Source organism: Triplophysa dalaica, chromosome 11, assembly GCF_015846415.1.
Source record: "Triplophysa dalaica isolate WHDGS20190420 chromosome 11, ASM1584641v1, whole genome shotgun sequence".
NCBI classification, from domain to species: Eukaryota; Metazoa; Chordata; class Actinopteri; order Cypriniformes; family Nemacheilidae; genus Triplophysa; species Triplophysa dalaica.
In genome coordinates, this window is record NC_079552.1 from 4,795,207 (window position 1) to 4,815,464 (window position 20,258).

A 20,258-nucleotide genomic window follows, 5' to 3' on the forward strand; every position below is an offset into this window, starting at 1 on the left:
AACATAAAAAATAAAAGCTATTTAACAATATTATTGAAACGAAATGAAACTGTAATAACTCTGACTTATTGATGATAACTTTATTACACGCAATGTGTCATAGAGCGTTCCTACAAATCAGAAATTTGTGTACAATTCAGTTATAATGTTAATTTGTGTATAACATGTGTATACATACTGTCACTGCAATATCAGGACACTTTTATTATCTGAAAAAAACAGCAGTAACAAACTTCAATCTATCAATCTAATCAATAAAAACAAATTGGAATCTGAATATCTGAATCTGAAATATAACGTGTATCAGTTGAACTTACGTGTATATTTTTGCAGTTTTTATTGAGAGAATCTCCATATCATGGCTAAAACGAAGTTTCTATTTTTGTTGTCCATGCTTTTTGGACAAGTACCACATTAGTATTATGGCAACTGTTGTATTGAGTATTCAATACATGTATTATCATCCATAGTATTTTGTGAGAGTTCTGAATTTCTGATAACTTTGACCAAATCTATTAAACTATTGTTATTTGTGCAGAAACTCCTACAACATCATGACATGTTTTAATATGTTAGATACACATGTTGTTGTTGTTATATTCCATCATTTCCTAAGGGTCATATATCTGACATGTGAAAGAAGCACTCATATTCATGCTGAAGAAATCAAGCGCTCACAGAATTCTCAGGACCGTTCCCTAGCAACAGGGATGTTCAGGAGAAATGTTTGATGTGTTCAGAGATGGCAGGTTCTCACGTTACCTTCTACAAATCACTTGTAATATTGTCATTATGTGGATGGATTAGGCTCAGCGGTCGCTCTGTTTGTTCATAAGCATGAGATTTTTCTCCCCTCTTGTAGCTTGTGACACAGATGTAATAAAGAGACAGGAAGACGGTGCGCGGATGTCAGCGCTTGATGTCAACGTTGAAGGACAGAACAGAATCCCGCAGTTTATTTTATGAGTTCTGTCGAGGGTACTTGTTGAATGGAATAAAGGGAATGTGTTCTCAGAATAGAGGAAGGCCGCAGTTACTTTATCAATTCGTGTTGCGTATTATAAATGTGACTTTACAAATTTACATTTAAGAAGTCTAGAAGAGAGAAGTTTTTTTCTCAGAAACAACCAGAGCCATTTGATCAAGACATAAGATTCTTGGTAATTTTATTGTTGAAAGAGAAAAAAAATCGTAAAAAGTTATATTACAATTATAATTTTGATTTAAGCATTTTAACAGTTGTTAACCTTGTCGTAGTTTACCCTCACTCTGTTCCAGATTAATATTAAATACCCAAAACAAAAAGGTTTTTTCAAACATGTATGACTTATTTCCTAAAGAGTACAACATGCAGAAGGCATCTTATGCCACAAAATGTTTAACAAACCAAATAAAGTCATATGGTTTAAAACAACCTGAAGATAAAGTTTTATTTTTCAGTGAACTTCTTTGGTGCATTTCAAAGTTGTTTTCCTTTCTTGCTGGGTTAAACTTGTATGCACTTGTTCTATTTTCAAATGTCCGTGCACGTGTGCCCAGAGATGACTTGTATGAATCATGAGTCACATGATGCACCTGTTATATTGCCGCTATGAATAAGAGGATTGGTAGACAGCAGGTGAGACGGCAGCACTCAAATCACTCGTGCGCTTCTGCCGCACATCTCCGCCTCGATCTGATCTCCTTCTAACCTCGCAGGATTATTTGTGGTGAAAAGTGCCACCATTTGATTGTATGCAATTTCTCACTCGATCTGACGGCCTTCTATTTCGCAGTTTCCTCGAGGTGACACAAAACCCTCTCTTCTCCTCCCTTACGACGCCTGGTTTTGGCTCTCGTTTCTGTTGTTATGTGGGAAAGATTAGCGACTGCTTCCTTTAAACGCTCGTGAGAAGACTGCACCAAATGTATGCATCTGTTGGCTGAACGAACAAAGAAACTGCATATCCAAAGCTTTTCCAAAAGTTGAAAGTGTGTTTGCTTCAGAGAATAGTGGCACTTGTTTCTGTGTGTTTATAAGTCCAGTGTGTACTTCTTTGGAGGAACTTTTGACAGAAATGCAATATAATATACATGTTTGTAGACCTCACATAATGAAACGTTATGATTTATAACCGTAATGAGCTGTTTCTATCTACATACACCGCGGGTGTCCTTACATGGAATTCTCCATGTTGTTTCTACAGTAGCCCTGTATGGACAAACTGCTCTTCAGATCGCGTTTCGTAAATACATTATCTCCTTTGGCAAGCAAAATCGTGACGCAATCTTTGTTCTGTGTCGGCCAACGGAGTGCTTCATAAGGAAGGGTCGAGGGGTGGACTGAGCTGTGTGTTGCAATTCGCAACCTCACCACTAGATGCCGGTAAATTGCGATGCACTTTAAAGATACTTAGCCTTACTATGACACTTTATGTCGTTTCTTACTTTGTCACCTGCCATGCTTGTCCTTTTGTTCTACCCTCACCTTGTCTTGCTGGTATCTCAGTCTGAATCTGAATTCATCCCTTGTCTGGTGCATAGAGAGCGGACTATAATTACCCAGCTAAGCACTAAAACAGAGCAGATAATGAAAGCACACTTTAATGAATAGCCACGTCAGGCACAGCCTGGCACGGGTCCATGCGCCATGTGCACCCCCATGGTGTTACTTTAGTGGTAGATGGGATCGCTGGTACAGAGAGATCTAATGCATCTTAATGCAGCTGGGTCAAAGCCAATGCACAGGGAAGCTGAAGGTGCTGAGACTGAATAATACTACATGTCCTTTATATAATCCTATATATATTTATGTATGACTTCATATAAATATACTGAATATAAGAAGATATTTTGAAGAAAGTTACCAAACATCACTGGACATCCATTGACTTACATTGTATGGACACAAAACCACTGAGACATTTCTCAAAATATAGTCTGTTGTGTTTACATACAGGTTTTGAACGACATGAAGGTGCATTAATGATGACAGGATTTTTATTTGTGGTTGGTCTCTAAGATGTTCACAGTAGTGCAAGTGTTTTCCAAGAGTTTCTAGGTGGAATTCGTTGTTCATGTGTAGAAAGTGTATTTGATTTTTTTGAGGTCAGAACAGGATCTCTGGGGTCCAGTCAGATGTCAGAGAGTCGTGCAGCTTTGAGAGCATCGGAATAGTGGAATACTCATAAAGGGTAAAATGTGGAGAGTGCTTTCAGAAAACAGCGTGAGAACCCAAACCAAACAAACAGAGAGGTTGAGAGTATGTTCATCGCACAGAGAAAGTGCACTTTGACGCACTTCTCCTGTTTTCATCCTCATCCTGTCCGGTATACACAGAAACAAATGAGTGATTATTAATAATGTATGCTTTTAGTGAAGGCCGCCCCCTGACCACATGCTGACCTCGCACCCCGCGATGCTCCTCCTGTCAGTCAGCCTTGTTTCTTAAAGGAACGGTACACCAAAAAATGAGAATCACTTTTGTGTGTTCTATAACCTGTTGAATAAGGATTTCTTTGCGTCATTGTCTGACGAACAGATTGAAAAAATGAATTTCTACTTTTAAAATCAAACCACATGACTGTGGAAAGACAGGAGCGTGTGTGCATTATAATATGATTTTCATTTTTGTGTTGAACTGTTGCTCTGGCTGTGGTGTTCAGCAGGCGTTCTCCATCAGCAGTCACTGCGGTCTGAAGGTGAAGCGGGTCAGCGCTGTACACGTTGATTTGTTTAGCCAGAGCGCCGGCGAGAGCCGTCTGCCAAGTAATTCAGGTGAGCATCTGCTGAGCTCCAGATGGCAGGAAAAGTGCAGGAGGGCAGGAAGACGCCTGCTCTCAAACAGGTCCGGTACCTCACGAGCGGGTTGGCCTATCAGACCTACACTTTTAGGATTATGGGATCTGTTTAATATACAGGGATTCCATTTACTATTTATTAAGCTTGGATTGTTTGTAATGAAGAAGATATTTTGAGAAATGTCTGTGTGGTTTTGTGTCCATACAATGGAAGTCAATGGGGGACAATGTTGTTTGGTTACCAAAATATCTTCTTTTGTGTTGCTCTGAAGAAACGCAGTCATACAGGTTTGGATTGACATGAGAGTTTTGAGATGCATGTTGGTATACTAAGGATGCCAAGTGTAAAAAGAGCTAGATGTGCGTGAGATGAAAACAGAACGTTTGGTGACCTTGTGATGTCTGTCATGTTTTTTTAATAAGTCCAATGGAGCCGTCATCGATGTTGTCTCTCTTAGACTCTCTCTATGTAAATACTATCAGACCTTTCTTTCCACTTCTCCTCCCTTCTCTCTGAGGAACATGCTCCGTAGAGCCGGATCTTCATAAGCACCTGCCGTCCCAGCAGCCCCACAGATTGAGCTGATTAAAGGCCTCCTGCTCCTGTGACACTCAGCCCTGTTTCATCCATGTGCCCATATTAACATACATGATTCAATCAATACCACCCCCATCTTCAGCTCCTTAAATCGAGAGACATCGCACAGATCAGATTCAAGTTCACACTGCCCCCACAATTTCAGGAAGTTGTGGTTGTTTTTTCGTGATTGGTAACTGCAGGAATCTGGGTAAAAACTCACAGTAAATCTGCTCCTGAAGATAAATGAAACCGAATGAAATTTAAATATATTGAGGCGTCTAACATAAAGAACTGTTTTTATTTTACATTCTGTCGCTTTATTCTGTCATATTCTGTGGCTATGGTTTTGCTTTATTAGAGTCCCAGTGAAATCAAAAATGACCATTCTTATTTTTTTATCAAATATTGCTTTATTGTAAATAACTTATCAGTGTGGGTCATTCTTTTTTTTAATTCATTCATCTTCAGTTAAAATCAGAAAATGCACTTCCGCCCTCTCGTGACTATTCATCTCAAATGATGTAAGTAAGACGGCTTGGGCGGAGCATCTGTTAACTCCTCCCCTTCAATCTGCTGCCAGTTCCATTTCATAATGCAACAACTGTTCTTATACATCCAATCAACTCCTGCAAGCCACGTCTATTTTTACAGTCAAAATTCTGTTTCACTCAAAAATGTGGAAATAAAAACAACTTCCGGTTCACAGGTACTTTTTGTACGAAACCTGCGTATTTTGAGAAAATTCTCAGTGGATTTGTCCATACAATGCAAGTCAATGAGATGCCACTGTTGATCGGTTGCGAACGTTATTCAAAATATCTTCTTTTGTGTTCTGCAGGTTAAAGAAATTCATACATGTTTAGAACGAAATTACAGTGAGAAAACGAGGAACCTGTTTTTATTACAATCTGATCTCTCGGTATATTTCACTTTGGGACTAAACTGGTTTATAAAAACCAAACATCATGTTATTGATTTTTCAAATCCAGTATTTGTAAATCACTATTGAACAGTGTTCACCTTACAATGGTTGATACTGATTCTCTGTTTAAAGGTCAATGTCCACATTGAGTCTCTATGACATGTGCTTAGCTCAGCTTGTTGCTGTTTTTCTTGTTGATATGACAGGTTAGCTGTTAGCTGATGTGACTCTCTGCGATGCTCTGAACAGATTCTCTCGAATGCAAATACAGAAATCTGTGTGCCGGCTGTCGTAAGTACACAAACGGTACAGTAGCTTTTGTGTGGTAAGGTGGAGACTTATGGGCGAGTGACCCACAGACCTTCTGGCTACACACATGAGAGTTATTTGTTTATTACTCAGATGTTTATTATAAGTTGCTTTCTATTTTCTTCTGTTGGTTTTTGCATGCCTCTCATTAGCTCGATTCATTGTTGTGATTTCTGCTTAAGGGTGTTTGGATGAAAATTACATTTCTCTCTGGAGAGCTCTTTGCAACACTTAAGAATTTGTGCTGATGGAGCTAAAAAACACGCTTAGAACAGAGGTGCCCTCAAACGCCATGAACTAAAGTGTGTTATCGCAAACTACGCTTAGATTACCTTTCCTGACATGTTCCAGTTCAGTCTATTACTTTTCTAAGCTGTGTACTAAAGGCATTTTTAGAGCGAGGGCTCTTTTAACATAGCAACCACACAGGGAAAGGGATAACAATGCCCTAGTAACCAACCAGAACGCTGTTCAATGCAAAAAAGTTAATCTGAATTGAAAAGAGATCTTCAGGATGGATGAGAGATATTGCTTTACTATCATGGTAGCGAACCAGCATCAAATACAGAACTGTGTTCTATCGACATTACTTTTTTCAAAAACTTTTTTGTTCACATTTTGTTTTACAGACCAGTGCACGGTAACCAGATCATATCTGTTTCTACACAAGTTTTGGTTCTTCAGCACCGTCTACTATTTTGGCAACTGGGCTTTCCTTGTGGTAAGTTTATATCAAATGTCATTTATTTACAGTAAGGCCAAGGGTGACATTTTGATTGTATTTCATTTGATTGGCTGTTGTTTTGTTGCAGGTGTTTTTCATCGGTCTGGTTGTGTCGTGTTGTAAGGGGAAGAAATCTGTGATTGAAGGTGAAGTTGATGCAGACGACTCAGATGTCAGTGATGATGAATATGTGCATTAACTCTATGACACAACCACCCGACACTCTGCTGGTGTTACTAAAATATTAAAATATTTCTAGAAGTTAAAGCTAGAATACATATTTATTTAGCAATTCATTGATAAGGGAGAAAGATATTTAGGTTCTTAAAAAAAGAATGAATGTTTAACTATGCCAAATAGATTTCTTGTTCATGTTTAACTCGTAGTGATCCGATATGCTAACTTGTCTTTACTAGTGACCCTCACTACTATGGGTACGTTGTGTATGCACGTCAAACAACATTTTGTTTTCTACTGTAATACAAAAAGGGTTTTCTCTCTGGCATAAGACCAAATTATGTTTGAAATAAAGACAAGGTACGCTCTTCGTTGTAAAAAAGGTTTAGATTTTGATTATTTAAAATATTTGAGTTTTTTATGCTGTTTATTTGTGATTTTGCATGTAGGCATGATCTTCCTGTGTTTTTGATGTGCGCTTCCTTTAATGTTGCTTTAATCTTTGTTGAATTGACATCATTCTGGTGAAGGGATCTTAAAAACCCCTCTTCATTTATTTGAGATTTTTATTTTTCAAGGATTGCAGTACTTGCAATTAAATCAAAGTGAAATGAGACAAGACTAAAATGGTTTAAATAATGTATGTATTATACAGTATTAGCCTTTTTGGGGGTTCTGGGCTTAACTTTTTCAGAATTCATGTATTATTGCAGTTTTTAACCATTAATAAAGACTAAAACTGTATTTCTGGTTTTATGCTCATTAATTCACACCTAAAATTTATTAGACAATTTTGAGTCGTTTCGAAGGTGCACATGCAGAACCAAAGACATATTTTGGATCTTAACTTTGTGCGCCTTCAATCGTATATTTTACGCTATTGTATATTGCTGCTGTCATGTATTCTTTGCATGTTTTGAATGACATTTAGCCCATACAATACAGTCAAGATAATACAGCCACTGAAAAAAGAAGAGTCAATTCCACATTTTCATTATATCAGCATTTCTAGATGTATACACTAGACTAGTGTGTTGAATTTGAACAAAACCAAGCCCTCAGGGGTGACATAAAGTCATCCAACAGCAATGTGAATGACATTAAAACTGTGATCAAAATCAAGGTTATCACATAAAATAATAATTTTTTGCTTTTTGTAACATGTAGAAATATTTCTGATATATTGCTTTTAAATGGAATATGAACGTATTTTCTATGCAGTATTTGTCTGAAAAAAGACAGAAAGCATATTTTCTGTTATTTTCACCTATTTCTGCAGTTTTCATTATCTGTATTTAAATGCAAATATAAAATAAATGATTAATTGAAATTTGGAAGAATTTTTTTAGTTGTTCATAGAATTAAATAAAAAATGATAATTTTGCCTAAACACAAACCTAGAAATAGTAAATTCAGAAAAACAAAAAATAATTTTGAAATGGTCCCTTATTTTTTCCATGGCTGCATATGATATTCGCATGCAACTGTTTGGATTTGAGTATTACATCACAGTGTGTAATCATAGATTTACATTAAAATCTTCTGGATTAAAGTTGATTGTGTCTAATTATGAAAATCAGTTGAAGTTTTCAGGTCAGCTGTGTTAATTCTGAATCACAGTTATGAATAAAAGTTCACCATAGAGAATTAAGACTCATCCAGACTCTGCAGTTTATACTGTAGTAGATTGCACACATGCTGAGAGCTGTTTGGGTCTTTGCATTTTCTCACCTGGTCCAGATGTTCATATGATTCATGACCCATGAAGACACACCAGCCAGACTCTTCAAACAGATGGCACAGTCATCGCAAAGGGAAAAATAACAACTTTCTTCAGCATGCCTATGATAGACCTTAAAACAGCGGGTTGTGACATCTTTCCCTTACAAAAGGAGTGAAGGAAGTAAATATGTTTTTTTAATATATTGGTTACATATTTTACTTTTTTTTTACAATAAGAGTTTACATGCACACTGGGAGTTTTTCTCTCTTTTCAGTCTAACTCGTTCTTTTAATAAAAGGAAATGATGAAACAGTTAGATCGAAAGACAGTAAGATCAAAACATCTTTAAGGTTGAGAGCCATAATGTCACGTAAACACAATACAAGTGTCCAAATTCATTTTTAAAGTTTGAAGACATTGAATGAAACTGATGCGGGTTAACTGCACATTCACTTCTTTGTAAAATACACATTAAAAACTGTTGTTTGTTTCCTTTTGGGGTCGACAGGACATTCTTGTTCACTTCAAAACCGTCAACTTTAAAAATGCAGAAAGTGGCAACTTTTTATTTAACGCATTCTCTTTATTCATCTTCAAATGGAATAGGCTACATACAGTTCTCCGAAGGTGAACAAAAGAAACTCATGTAACTGCATGTTCGACCCGTGCATGAGGCGGGGGGGTTCAAACAGCACTTTTAAAAGCCGTTTGTTCTGATTGATTTGTTGCCGAAAGGGAAACAGACACGGTGGACTCATGGATTGAATGTAAAGCTCACAATCACAGATTCTCACTGGACTTCTTGTTTGCCTTTCATGTAGGCCTTCAGAAATGCTTAAAACGTGATTTTAAAGCAACATTGATTTTCAAAGAAATTGAATTATATTGAAAATGAAATTTTTCATTTTGTTTGTTGTATTAACTGGTGACAGCTGACGTATTTTTTATGATGATGTTCTTTGCATATGTACATAGTCAATTAGGCTTAGATATCCTGGCTTTTCAACCAGGCCAGTTGGGTAAGAACCATCCAACATTTAGTTTTTTTACAATATTTTACCCAACCATGTTTTGAAAACAACACCGAATTTTCGAGTGTACACCTACTTTTTCATACAGCGCTTTTTTGAGTTACAATATTTACATTGCTCAAAAGTGTAAACATTAATGTAAACCTGTGTAAAAATGATATTAGTTAATGAGTTTATATAAGAAGATAAGGAGTTTAGACCACCGAAAGATCAATGTAGGAGGATTGTATACTTGAATACAAGTTTATTGTTATTCCCTTAAATGCATCAGTAAAGATGGTAATAGGATTTTTATTCATATTTTAATTTAACTTCTTATATTACAATGACAATGGTTCCTAAGTAGATTTTCCTGGTGACCTTTTTGTTCAGTCATTTTGTTCTTATTGTTTTACCAAAAAACAAAAAGCTTTTTTGTTAAAGAAAGTGATAAAAAGACAGAATAAAAATATAAAATGTTGGCATACAGTACTGTACAAAAAAGAAAAAAGCAAGAACACCTTTTTAACGTTTTTCTTTACATGCCATAAGAACTCCCCCAAGGTACCCAATAGCCCTGGAACATAGATAACAGTTTGCTTTATTATAATGTAATATTACTATTATACAAGTTAACTGGGCATGAGAAATTGTTCATTTTGTTTTATTTTTCAATCATTCATTTTGTGTCTATTTTCAAGTCTTCACATGCAGATTTGAGAGATTTTATCATTAGAGATTTTTGTTTCTCGTGATTTTTTTGCTCACCTAGATTTCATTAATATATGATATTCTATAGCTGCTTTAAAACAATCTATTTTTTGGATGCTTTTTAAATAGTCTGAAAGTTTCGCATATATGTCTAAAATGGTAAGCAATGAAACACCCAGCAATTTTCAGACCCTACTTATTACACGAAATTACGGGAACTTTTAAGAGCTTTTAGATTTGCCATTACAAGTATTTTATTTGAGACATAACAGCAGAAATTACAGCCTTCACTTACAGGAAATACTTCAGACTCTGTAGTGTTAAAGGCAGGGTTCTATTTATCTTGAAATCTACAGTAAAGTGGCCGATATTAATGCTAACTAAAGGGGATTTCCATTTCTGCCGAGTCTGTACAGGTGTCACGGTTCAGAATAAACTGATGTGTGTTTACTGTTAATCACCACTGAGCTCCTTTGTCATTATACAGCATTTATCAGCATTACATCAGTGTGTGTGTGTGTGCATGCGTGTGTACTGTTTTTTTTGTGTGTGTGTTTGTTTGTGTTCCGCTGTCGACTCTCAGCATGTTAACCTCACTGCCCTTTTTCCAATGGGAAGCACTACAAACGCTCCCAATGAAAAACCTTCGGGTCCGTCGACTCCAGCTGTTAACATGATCTATTTCAGCGCCGGCTGATACTTACAAAGGCACTTGCCTTTACCATCTCGCCTGTCTTTTTTCTTCTTTTTTTATGGATGCTGGAGGTCTCAGGATAGTTAAGGCTTTACAGTGAAACGTTTGTCTGCGTCTGATCTGCTGTAATATACTCCATGCTCCATAAAAGATAAAATCCACTACCGTAAGTGCATACATTTATTTTCATAGAATACTGTATTTTCACACCTGATACACACAACCTGAATTCCAATTAAGGTGTGTGTGTGGGAGAGAGAGAGAGAGGAGCAGCTCTCTGCTACACAATAATAGAGTTGATGGATGAGGAAATAAATATAATTTGGAACTCGGGAGACACAAAGGCCGCTGTTTGCTGTAACAGGCACAATTGGAGTCATGCAATTGAAAATCTGTTGAGTATGTTTTGTAGTTCTTGTAGAATAAGATGAGCTGTCGGGTACGATTTCCCAGGAAATGTCAGTTTGACATCATTTGACTTCAATCCACGTAAAGATAAGTTTGTGAAATAACTTGCATGTTTCTCTTTCAAGCAGAGATGGCGACACAGAGGCAACAGATTGCGGCTTTAAAATCCTCCCCACTGTCATCAACCTTATAAACCTCCGACCAATTGCTGATTCCACAGAGGCCTTCACTTCAGCGACTGGATCCCTAAATAGCAACGCCCCATCTGGTCCGGAAAAGGCCATCTTTTCGAGGATGATAATTACTTAGTCAGAGGTCAGAGAATAGAAACTGGTACTTGCCGTGTGATGTCCTGTGCCATTATGAGCTCAGTTAAACTGAGGCCATAAGGGGCTGTTGGCAGCAGGGGAGCCGTACAGCTGAATAAAACACAAACCCGTCCTACAGGGAGCCATTAGCACAAGCTTCTACTTCAAAGTAATTAGAGAATGTCATGGGACGTGCCATGTTTATTGAAATAATTGAATGTCCCCAAACCTCTAGTATGCACCTCAGCAGACTGTTAATGCCCAGAAGCATGACTGTTCAATGGTTGTTTGTTACGTCGGGGATTTTGATGTCCTGTAAGCCAAACTGGGTGTTTATCTTACATCTTATGGACGCATAAAATAACCTTGACATACAGTGCATTCGAGGTCCCAGTGTTTGAGCTCTATAGATAAAGGGTCACATTTTATTTATTTAGGGATATTCTAACTCAAATGTCCTTTTAATATACTTCTTTTAAACAAAAAAATGAGAAAGTGTACTTTCAGTCAACTTGTGAACTTCTCAGAAATGTAATTAAGATTACTCTTAAGTACTTATCTCATACTGACAGAAAAGTGTGTACTTCAAAACTTTTCCAAAGGACACTGTTTGTCTTTTTTATTGTAACCTACCTACAATAATATCTTAATAGATACATAATAGTATAACTTAAGTGCAAAATAGCAAACAGTAAATATGACGTTTACAAGATCATGAAATTTTAGAACATTTGAAAACTACTAAATGTTTTAAAGAGTATACTTCAAAGTGTACTGTTACAAACTAAAAAAGTGCTATAAGATTATGGTTTGTGTCTATTAATGATTTCATTCACTAAGAAAACATCAAACCAAGGGACCTGCAATCAGTAAGGTGTGACATCATTTCCTTTTGTTGGTGTGTTCTATAAAACAGCAAACAAATGTGCATGCTAACCGAAACTGTTCATTCAACCAAACAGTACTTGGAAACCATTGACTACCAATAAAAAATGAAAAAAATGATAATGATAGTCAAAAGTGCCCCAGAACTGTGTGGTTTCATATCGTCTTCAAAATGTTTTCTTTTGTCTTCTACAGAACAAAGAAATTTAAAAAGGAATTTTTTCCTACTATGGTGGTCAATTGGTTCCAAAATCAGTTTGGTTACAAGCATTCTTCCAAATAGCTTCCTCTGTGTTCATCATAACTAAGAAACGTATACAGATTTGGAACAACTCGAAGGTGAACAATAGAAGACAGAATTTTCATTTTGGGGTGAACTGTCCCTTTAAGTGGTAATACTGTGTTGAAATGTGTCTTTTTTCCCCTCTTTTTAAATAACGTTTTAGCTCATTCTTTCATCTTAAAAATCTTTGAAGTGACAAACGCCCCCCCCCCCCCCACAGACGAGTTTCTTCACGTGTGCCCTGCAGGAGCTACAAGTGTCCACGAGGGCCCATTCACTATATGTTCTCCGAATGTTATTTGCTTTAATTTCCCGCTGGACCGTAACGTGATGGATTTGACGTTTTGATTTGCACATTGGAGAACAGAAGAGGACGAAAGCATTCATTCAGCGCCGCGGAGACCGCGCACCGCAGCTTGGGATCTCTTGCGCGGAAGAGAAAGTGTGTCATTGACTTTGGCTGATGTCATAACGGGACTGTCTCACGCTCTTTAATACGGTGACATATCCAGTCACCGTTCGCGTTATCCAGCGCTTCCTCTAAAACTCATTATTGTCTGTTTTTCTGAACTCGGGTCAACATTCGCGTTCTAATGAACGCTTTTCTTAATGTTTCGGTCACGCGCATCATTAGGATTTTTCGAAGCTCGACAGAAAAAACGAGCGCGTTGTTATTCGCTCCGTCTGTTCCGTTTAAAAAGAAATGACACGCGACCTTTTCTCATTTCTCAGAATCTTGATAATGAATGACTCATATAAACACTTGTTTAAAGTTAAGTTTGATTTAGTTATCCACGGACCCACATGCCGTTTCCCTGAAATACAAATTGTGTCTGGGGATGAATTTAAACTGTCACACATTTCATTCGTCCAGACGTCACCATGGCAGCAGGCGTTCCTCTGTGGCTCGGTATAATTTTAATACATTTTAATGCGTCAGTCATAAGCCAGCACTTGTGGCTCGTGTTATTAAGTCCAGGTGAGATGATGTCGGGACGTATAATCCCTTCAAACCACTTTTACTGTCATACCCGTCATCAGTGAAAGTCGATATAGCCCTATCGAATCTGGTAAAGGTATTAAATCGAATCCCAGAGAGTTGATCTCCTCGAGTATTGTTAAAGTGTGACCTGACGGAATTGAGGATGGTAGGCTACGTCTTATTGCGTCGGCTACGCATGATTGACTGTGAGTGCATCAGGTGTGTGACGTTATGCCATGTTGTGTGAAATGTGTAATGGGAGGTCTCCAAAGCGGTAAACATATAGGATGAGTCAGGGAACTGCAGTGTTCGGTAAATCAATTCTTTGACGTCATGGAGGCTGCAGATTTCTGTTGAGGATTTTTCTTGCATTACATGCATCTGAGGTTCAGATGAGTTTAATTCTTGCATGTCTATATCTCATGGATTCCGTTGAGGTGACATTAGTGCTTCCCTTTTACAGCTTCAGGTTCATTTGAGGTTGCCATGCACACAGAACAGATGAATAAAGATTCTCCTGGTTCCACCTCTTCATGTAGCCTCAAGCTAAAGTTATCAGGAGAGGTTTGACTTTAAATTCATAGAGGAGGACTCGGGATATAAAGTTATAAAGGTAACTTTTTAAAAAGTGACAATTTGTCCAAAAGTATATGGTTGCTGCATTCTGATCAGTTTTGAGATAGCTTTTGAGATAGATACCTTGTAGATAAAACCTTTTCGTTTTCTAAAAAAAGTCTCTAAATGTACACAACATGAAGAGAGTTGTCTACAGAATATGTTCAAAAGAGAGTGAGATAGAACCTTATTATAATTCCAAGGCGACAAAATTGTCACATCCAATAAGTATTTTTTGAAATGTAAATACCACACATTATTTTTTACACAATACTTTTCTTCATATCATGTTGTTTTTGCTGACAGGATAGGCAACATTTGCATCCGTATTACTTGAATTCTGGCCTTTTGAAATGATCAAATCATTTTAGTTTAATGCTGATATTTTAGATGTTCAGAATGTCTCAAACTGTCAAAATTGCAAAGCTTTACACATGCATACAATTACCACATATTGGAAAAAATTAAGTACAATATTTAGTGTGAGATTTTCCAAATGTTAAAGGGACTGTTCATCCCCCCAAAAAAAATCTGTTCGTCATTTGATTTGTTCACATATTATATTCAAAACCTATATATGACTTGTTCTCCTGTGGAAAAGAAAATATCGTGAAAAGTGGTTTTGTGTTGATGGGGTCCAACGTTGTTTGCTTCAAAATATCTTTTGTGTTCTACAGAAGAATGTCGGGAAGGACATGATGGTGAATGAATGAAAGAATGTTAATTTTTGGGTGAATTATTACTTAAAGTAGCTTCTTTTTGATGAAGTTTTGATGAAAAATGAATGCTTGTGGAAAGGAGTAACGCAGCAAGACATAATGTGCAGTAAAAACAGAAAAGCACCACAACTGTAATATATCAAATCGATCGATCTATTTACCACCAATACGACAGTGCTGTAAGAAGCTGTTTGTGGTTTTGTGGTTCAGTCTTCTTTAACCCGTCAGGTCCGCAGCTCACCGCATACTGGCACATAAGGCATGACATATGTGATGCAGCCTTACCCCAAAGTCCCTACTCTTGCTGTTATTTTTAGCTTCACTGTGCTATTTTTATATATAGCACCATGCTAGACTATTGCCACCGACTGCTGTTGCTATTTGTCTGTAGGTGTAAAAATCATTATCAAACATTTTCTTCTGCTGTTAAATTAGGAATGACCTTGAGAATATTTCCACACAGCTTTAGGGATCATTGGTGGAGAGAAAAGCACGGCAGACACACGCAGCAGCACACAGGAGTAAGTTGACAAGCTCTCTGAAGCAGTACGAACATATTTCCTCTTTTATTTACATTCCGTTTTCAAATGTTAACAGTTTTCGCTATAACTCTCTCATCATGTTGGCATTTTCTCTTTTCTCATTAAAATAAACTTGGCACAAGTAAAACATATGTAGACAAAAGTTTTATTTACACCATACAACATTTTGGATTTTTAAATATTTTATACAGGGCTGCAGATGAGAGAGCTTTACTGAGCTTCCAAGCAGATTCTGCAGTATTAAAGTTTTGAAATATATTATTCATAAAAAAGTGAGTATTACCTTTATTGCATTTAAAGCAATGAAGAATGTAGCTTGACAAACATTCGTTTTTAAATGACAGTGAAATCTCTCTTTGCCTCTGAATAGTTTTCTCTTTTCGTATTATAAAGTAAAAAGTGTAGTAATGGCCAAACGGACTTGTTATAAACGTTTTTAAAAACCTGCTCAAGTATATACATTGTGTTGCCGGGCTCGTCTCCTGTCGAACGTGAACCCGCTGCCGCTCGTGGGTGGACGTCACACGTTGTGTCTTGTTCCTTTCTCTCATCTGTGACTCGAGATATCAGGACCAATTCCTTTCCGATTGGTACGTTTAAAACACGCGATGTTTTCGATATTGTACATGTCTGCCCCCCACTAAATACACGAGTGCGAATACAAAAGAAAAGATAACACAGATGTTTTTTTGTCTTTTACTAAAGTCTTCTTATCCTGCCTTTGTTTTTTAAAATCTTATTGGCACGTATCGTCCCTGCTATTCTCCTAGAATCCAGATATGTCGTTCCAAGGCTGCGTGAAAAGTCTTCAGTGTTTTTGTTCAGTGCAAAATATGTCCACCGTCTCATACGCCTCATTATTCCTCAGACTTCTGTCTGAAAATCTCCCTCTTGCACGTCCAGTGGGAGACTGACACACTTTTCCCACTCGGCGTTAGTCATCTCCAGAGAGTTCTTTGTGTCGGGATCTAGTACATTCATTGTGGAGTAGTTCTGGTATTCGCTCGCCGGGTTGAAGCTCTCCCAGGGGTTCTTGTTTGGCATCATCTTGTCCTACAGAAAAGGACGAGATGCAGACGTGTTAGAAATGTCACATTACCGGAACGTTCTCCATGCGCTCGCTCATTATAGAAACTCGTGTGGTTAGAGGATTACAGCACAGGAGTGAGAGTGAATCATTCAGCTTTAACTCATCTTCTAATGTGTTCTTCTATATTGTTCTATATACAGTAATAGTAAGCCATACTTAAAACTGTATGAATGTCATTGTTTTGCCCTCTGAAACGAAAGTTATGGTTTGGTTAACTGAATGTTTCATGCATAAGCCCGCAAAATTGGAAAAACTTCAAGAGCAAGGTTATTATATTTTATTAAAACTAAAACTAATAAAATAATTACGTTAATTGAAATAAACTTTGAAATACTGAACAATTTTTTTTATGTTACCACACCAGAAAATTTAGATAAGTTTAAGTTGAGGCCCTAAATTTATGAAATGAAAAAAAAAGGGAAACTAAACTGAACCTAAAAATAAATAAATAAACATAAATTAATACAATGTAATGTAATGTAATATAATATAATATAATATAATATGAATATAATATGAATATGAATATAAAAATATCAAATAAATAAATAATACAATTCCAAAAGCACATGACAAAAATGGTAAATAAGAAATTAACATGAAAAGAAAAAGAAAAGCTTATTCAAAACATGAAGAAAACTACGATAAAACTGAAAACAAAACTATAAGTACTATTTTCTTAAGATTTAAAGCAGTCATCTGATCGTACAGTTTAATTCAGCGGGATGTCTGGGACATTTCATTTTTTATTATTTTTTCATTTTCACGCCGCTAAACATGAAGCTGAACAAAACGAGCTGTGATTGGTTGCATTGGACTGCCTTTTGGGCGGTCCTTGGCCAATGAACGTTGCTATGGAGACCATGATAATTCAACTAGCTGATGGATCTATACACCAAACATGAACTACGGTAAATGTTATACTTTAACATGACTATATGCTAATCCGATAATTTATTTGATATTGTTGTCCAAAACCAGAACTGTTAACACATCCAGTGATCAATCATCGCAGCATCTAACCGAACATCATCGTTTCTGTGCTTTGTGTTCAGAAAGAACGGAAGGAACTTCTGTGAGTGAATAAAAATGAAGGTTCATTGCTTCTGGTGGTTACTAAGCAACAGGCAGTGAACGGCAAAGTTCTGCAGAGCTGATTGAACATGGGTAAAAGGGAATAACGTGGTAAAAGGGACATGCTGTCAGGAGCTGTGACTACACAATGATAACAGTGTGTGTGTGTGAATTTTGTAACAATACTGCGCTAATTAAAAACAAAAAAAGAGAAAAAATCACTTCATTGATTAAGGGTGTGAGCACTGCAGTGCCAGTCAGCTGGAAAATGTCTTGGAGAACGACAGCGATCGCGGCTCTGATACATGCGGCTGGATGGTGAAATGTAATTGTGTTGGAATTGGTCTGATGGCTGCTCGAATCAAACAATCCCACCGGTTTTACAATTACAGATAATTGGCGCAGCGCTGTGCAGAAACCACAGAGAGCCTCTCCAAAATTTGAAGCAAAGCAAGTGATGTTTTTTCCATGCATTCGGCAAGCGGTTACATGTCAATGGGGAGGGAAATAATAAGCACGTTAGCGGCATTGTGTGTGAATGAGCGAATGAGGTGGTGGTCATGACAATTTTTTTTTTTGTCTGATAATCTGAATACCCCCGCCATCACCCTCGGGGGTAGGCAGGCATGCAGGGGGCAAGCTATTTTTCCACATGAATACAGCGGGTGGATAACTATTAATTCCTCGAGTCACTCGATGATGTACGAGAAGAGTGTGGCGCTTGCACAAGACAGACGCTAAACATAGACAACGTGGCACTCGGTAATGAGACACGCTGAACCCACACGCCCTGCAGTGGCTGCTTCCTGTTACTCACCATGCCGCCCATATTTGGTATGTCTCGAAATCGGTCCAGGGTTTGAAATTTCTGATTGAGTTCCTGGAACAGCTCCATATGCCTTTTTCTGGTGTGCATGACTTTCTGCAATGGTAAAGGTGAAGGGTAAGGGATGGGATTTGGAGTTCAGTCAAGCTGAGAACCAGAACTTTGCAAGGAAAAAAGAAACCCTGCCTACTTTTAAAGAGTGCATGACCCTGTGGAAAAGCTGCGAATTTGGCCGGATGCTGTGACGGGGTTATGACAAACAGCGCTGGCGTATGAAGGGTCAGTGGTAGCACTTGACATTCAATTTCATTTGGAGGGTCTAAAACGCTCTCAGGTGACCTTAAAACTGTGAAAATGCCCAGGCTCTTTATTTTTGGTTGATTTTCAGCTTGAAGTCAGGAGATGTAAAAGGATCGAATGAGAATATGCGGCAGCTGATGGCATTGCTTTTACGCTTAACCACACAACGCTTCATAAATCGCAGTTGTGTCAGGACATGCTGCTCCAATAAGCTTAAGTGCTACACAAAGTAGTTGTAAATTAAAGGCGAAACGCAAACGCAACAAATGGCCCTTCGGTAGATGCGATAAAGGCCTGACGCATGCACTTCAGCAGGCGGAGCGTTCACTTACCTCGAAGTCTAAATCCTGGTACCTCGACTTTCTTCTCTGTAGATACAAAGACAAAAATTTATGTGCGCCGTTTTATACAACAAACCAAAATAAGCAGCATCGTTTGAATTTGTGCGCACCTCTAAAGAGCTCATGGATATAGTGGAGCCGGTTTCGCTCCGAGACAGCCCCCCGCTCTCCTCCATCTCCGCCAGGAAGTTTTTCACGGCCGTGCGCGGTTCGAACGGCAGGTTCTGCATGTGTTCGGTCTGGCCCGGGTAGTGCTGGTCCATCCCCGAATGCCCGAGGTTAAACTCGGTCCCCATCTTGTAATGCATCAGCCTCTCGTGCGACAGAGAGTCCATGGTCATGTTCATCTTGCAGTCATCTTTCAGCAGAGTTGGAACGCTGCTGGAGCCGGCCGCCGACGCCACCGCCGCCGAGCTGCGGGGCAGGACGATGTAGTCCGACTCCATCTGGCCCGGCTGGGGGTGGCCGCTCAGGTCGTGGCCGATCAGCTCTTGTTCGTTCTGCCTGGTGGCGTCGTCCGTGCACAGGTACATGGCCCTCCGCATGTCGGCCGTGTTGTCCAAACACTGGTCCCCAAGATCGCCCATGCCCATGGACATGTGAAGTCCGGAGGGCTGCTGGATGATCACTTTAGACATGATGTTGCCAGGCAACGTGGAGTAATTGAGCCCCTCGGGACCTTTATCTTCCTCCTCGTCATTCAGAGAGATGCGAGAGAGGGTACCGGTGATGGTGGTTGCCCGGCAAGAGCCCATGTCTTTGTGGAGAGCTGCGGGTTGGGAGGAACATCATTAGTGAATGTGAGGGAATGGATTGTTGACTGTTTCTGTTCATGCACACGCACATATTTAGAAGTCGATCATTTCACTGTCATGTTGTTCAAAACCTGTATACCTGTATAATTAAGATATTTTGAGAAACGTTTGGTGTCCATACAAATGAAGTCGATGTTGTTTGCTTACCGACGATCTTCGAAATATCTTCTTCTTCTAATAAGAAAGTAAGTCATCCTGGTTTGGAATGAAATGACCAACACGCCTAATCGTTACGACTCCATCAGTAAACCAGCTTCTTCAGTATTCTGGTCTATAGCAGAACTGTCTACACTGAATATTGAATATACAACCCATACTAAACCTTCTGTTACAAATATGTCCATATTTTGGATTGCTTCTGTTCATTGGAAAAAGGCGCACACACATAAGCAGGCAACGTCTAGAAGCGATGACAGAATCATCAGTAAGGCGAGAGCGACC

The 20,258-nt window shown here is 38.3% G+C and overlaps 2 protein-coding genes across 8 annotated transcripts in view; one reads left to right on the forward strand and one right to left on the reverse strand.

Annotated features, from left to right (window-relative positions):
* The window catches only part of lmbrd1 (LMBR1 domain containing 1), a 73,284-nt gene extending 66,049 nt beyond the window's left edge, over window positions 1–7,235 (forward strand). The window contains exons 15-16 of the mRNA XM_056760346.1: window positions 6,220–6,311; window positions 6,403–7,235. Of these exons, the coding sequence (XP_056616324.1) occupies window positions 6,220–6,311; window positions 6,403–6,513 (203 nt within the window). The 3' untranslated portion in view covers window positions 6,514–7,235. The remainder of the gene's footprint in view (window positions 1–6,219; window positions 6,312–6,402) is intronic.
* Window positions 7,236–15,384: 8,149 nt separating this feature from the next.
* adgrb3 (adhesion G protein-coupled receptor B3) overlaps window positions 15,385–20,258 on the reverse strand; it is a 154,999-nt gene continuing 150,125 nt past the window's right edge. For 6 of the 7 annotated variants that reach the window (XM_056760877.1, XM_056760873.1, XM_056760876.1 and 3 more), the window contains 4 exons: window positions 19,113–19,771; window positions 18,994–19,029; window positions 18,353–18,457; window positions 15,385–16,424 (listed from right to left, as the gene is read on the reverse strand). In XM_056760877.1, coding sequence (XP_056616855.1) covers window positions 16,236–16,424; window positions 18,353–18,457; window positions 18,994–19,029; window positions 19,113–19,771 — 989 coding nt within the window. In that variant the 3' untranslated portion in view covers window positions 15,385–16,235. The remainder of the gene's footprint in view (window positions 16,425–18,352; window positions 18,458–18,993; window positions 19,030–19,112; window positions 19,772–20,258) is intronic. The other variant, XM_056760874.1, reaches the window with a different exon arrangement.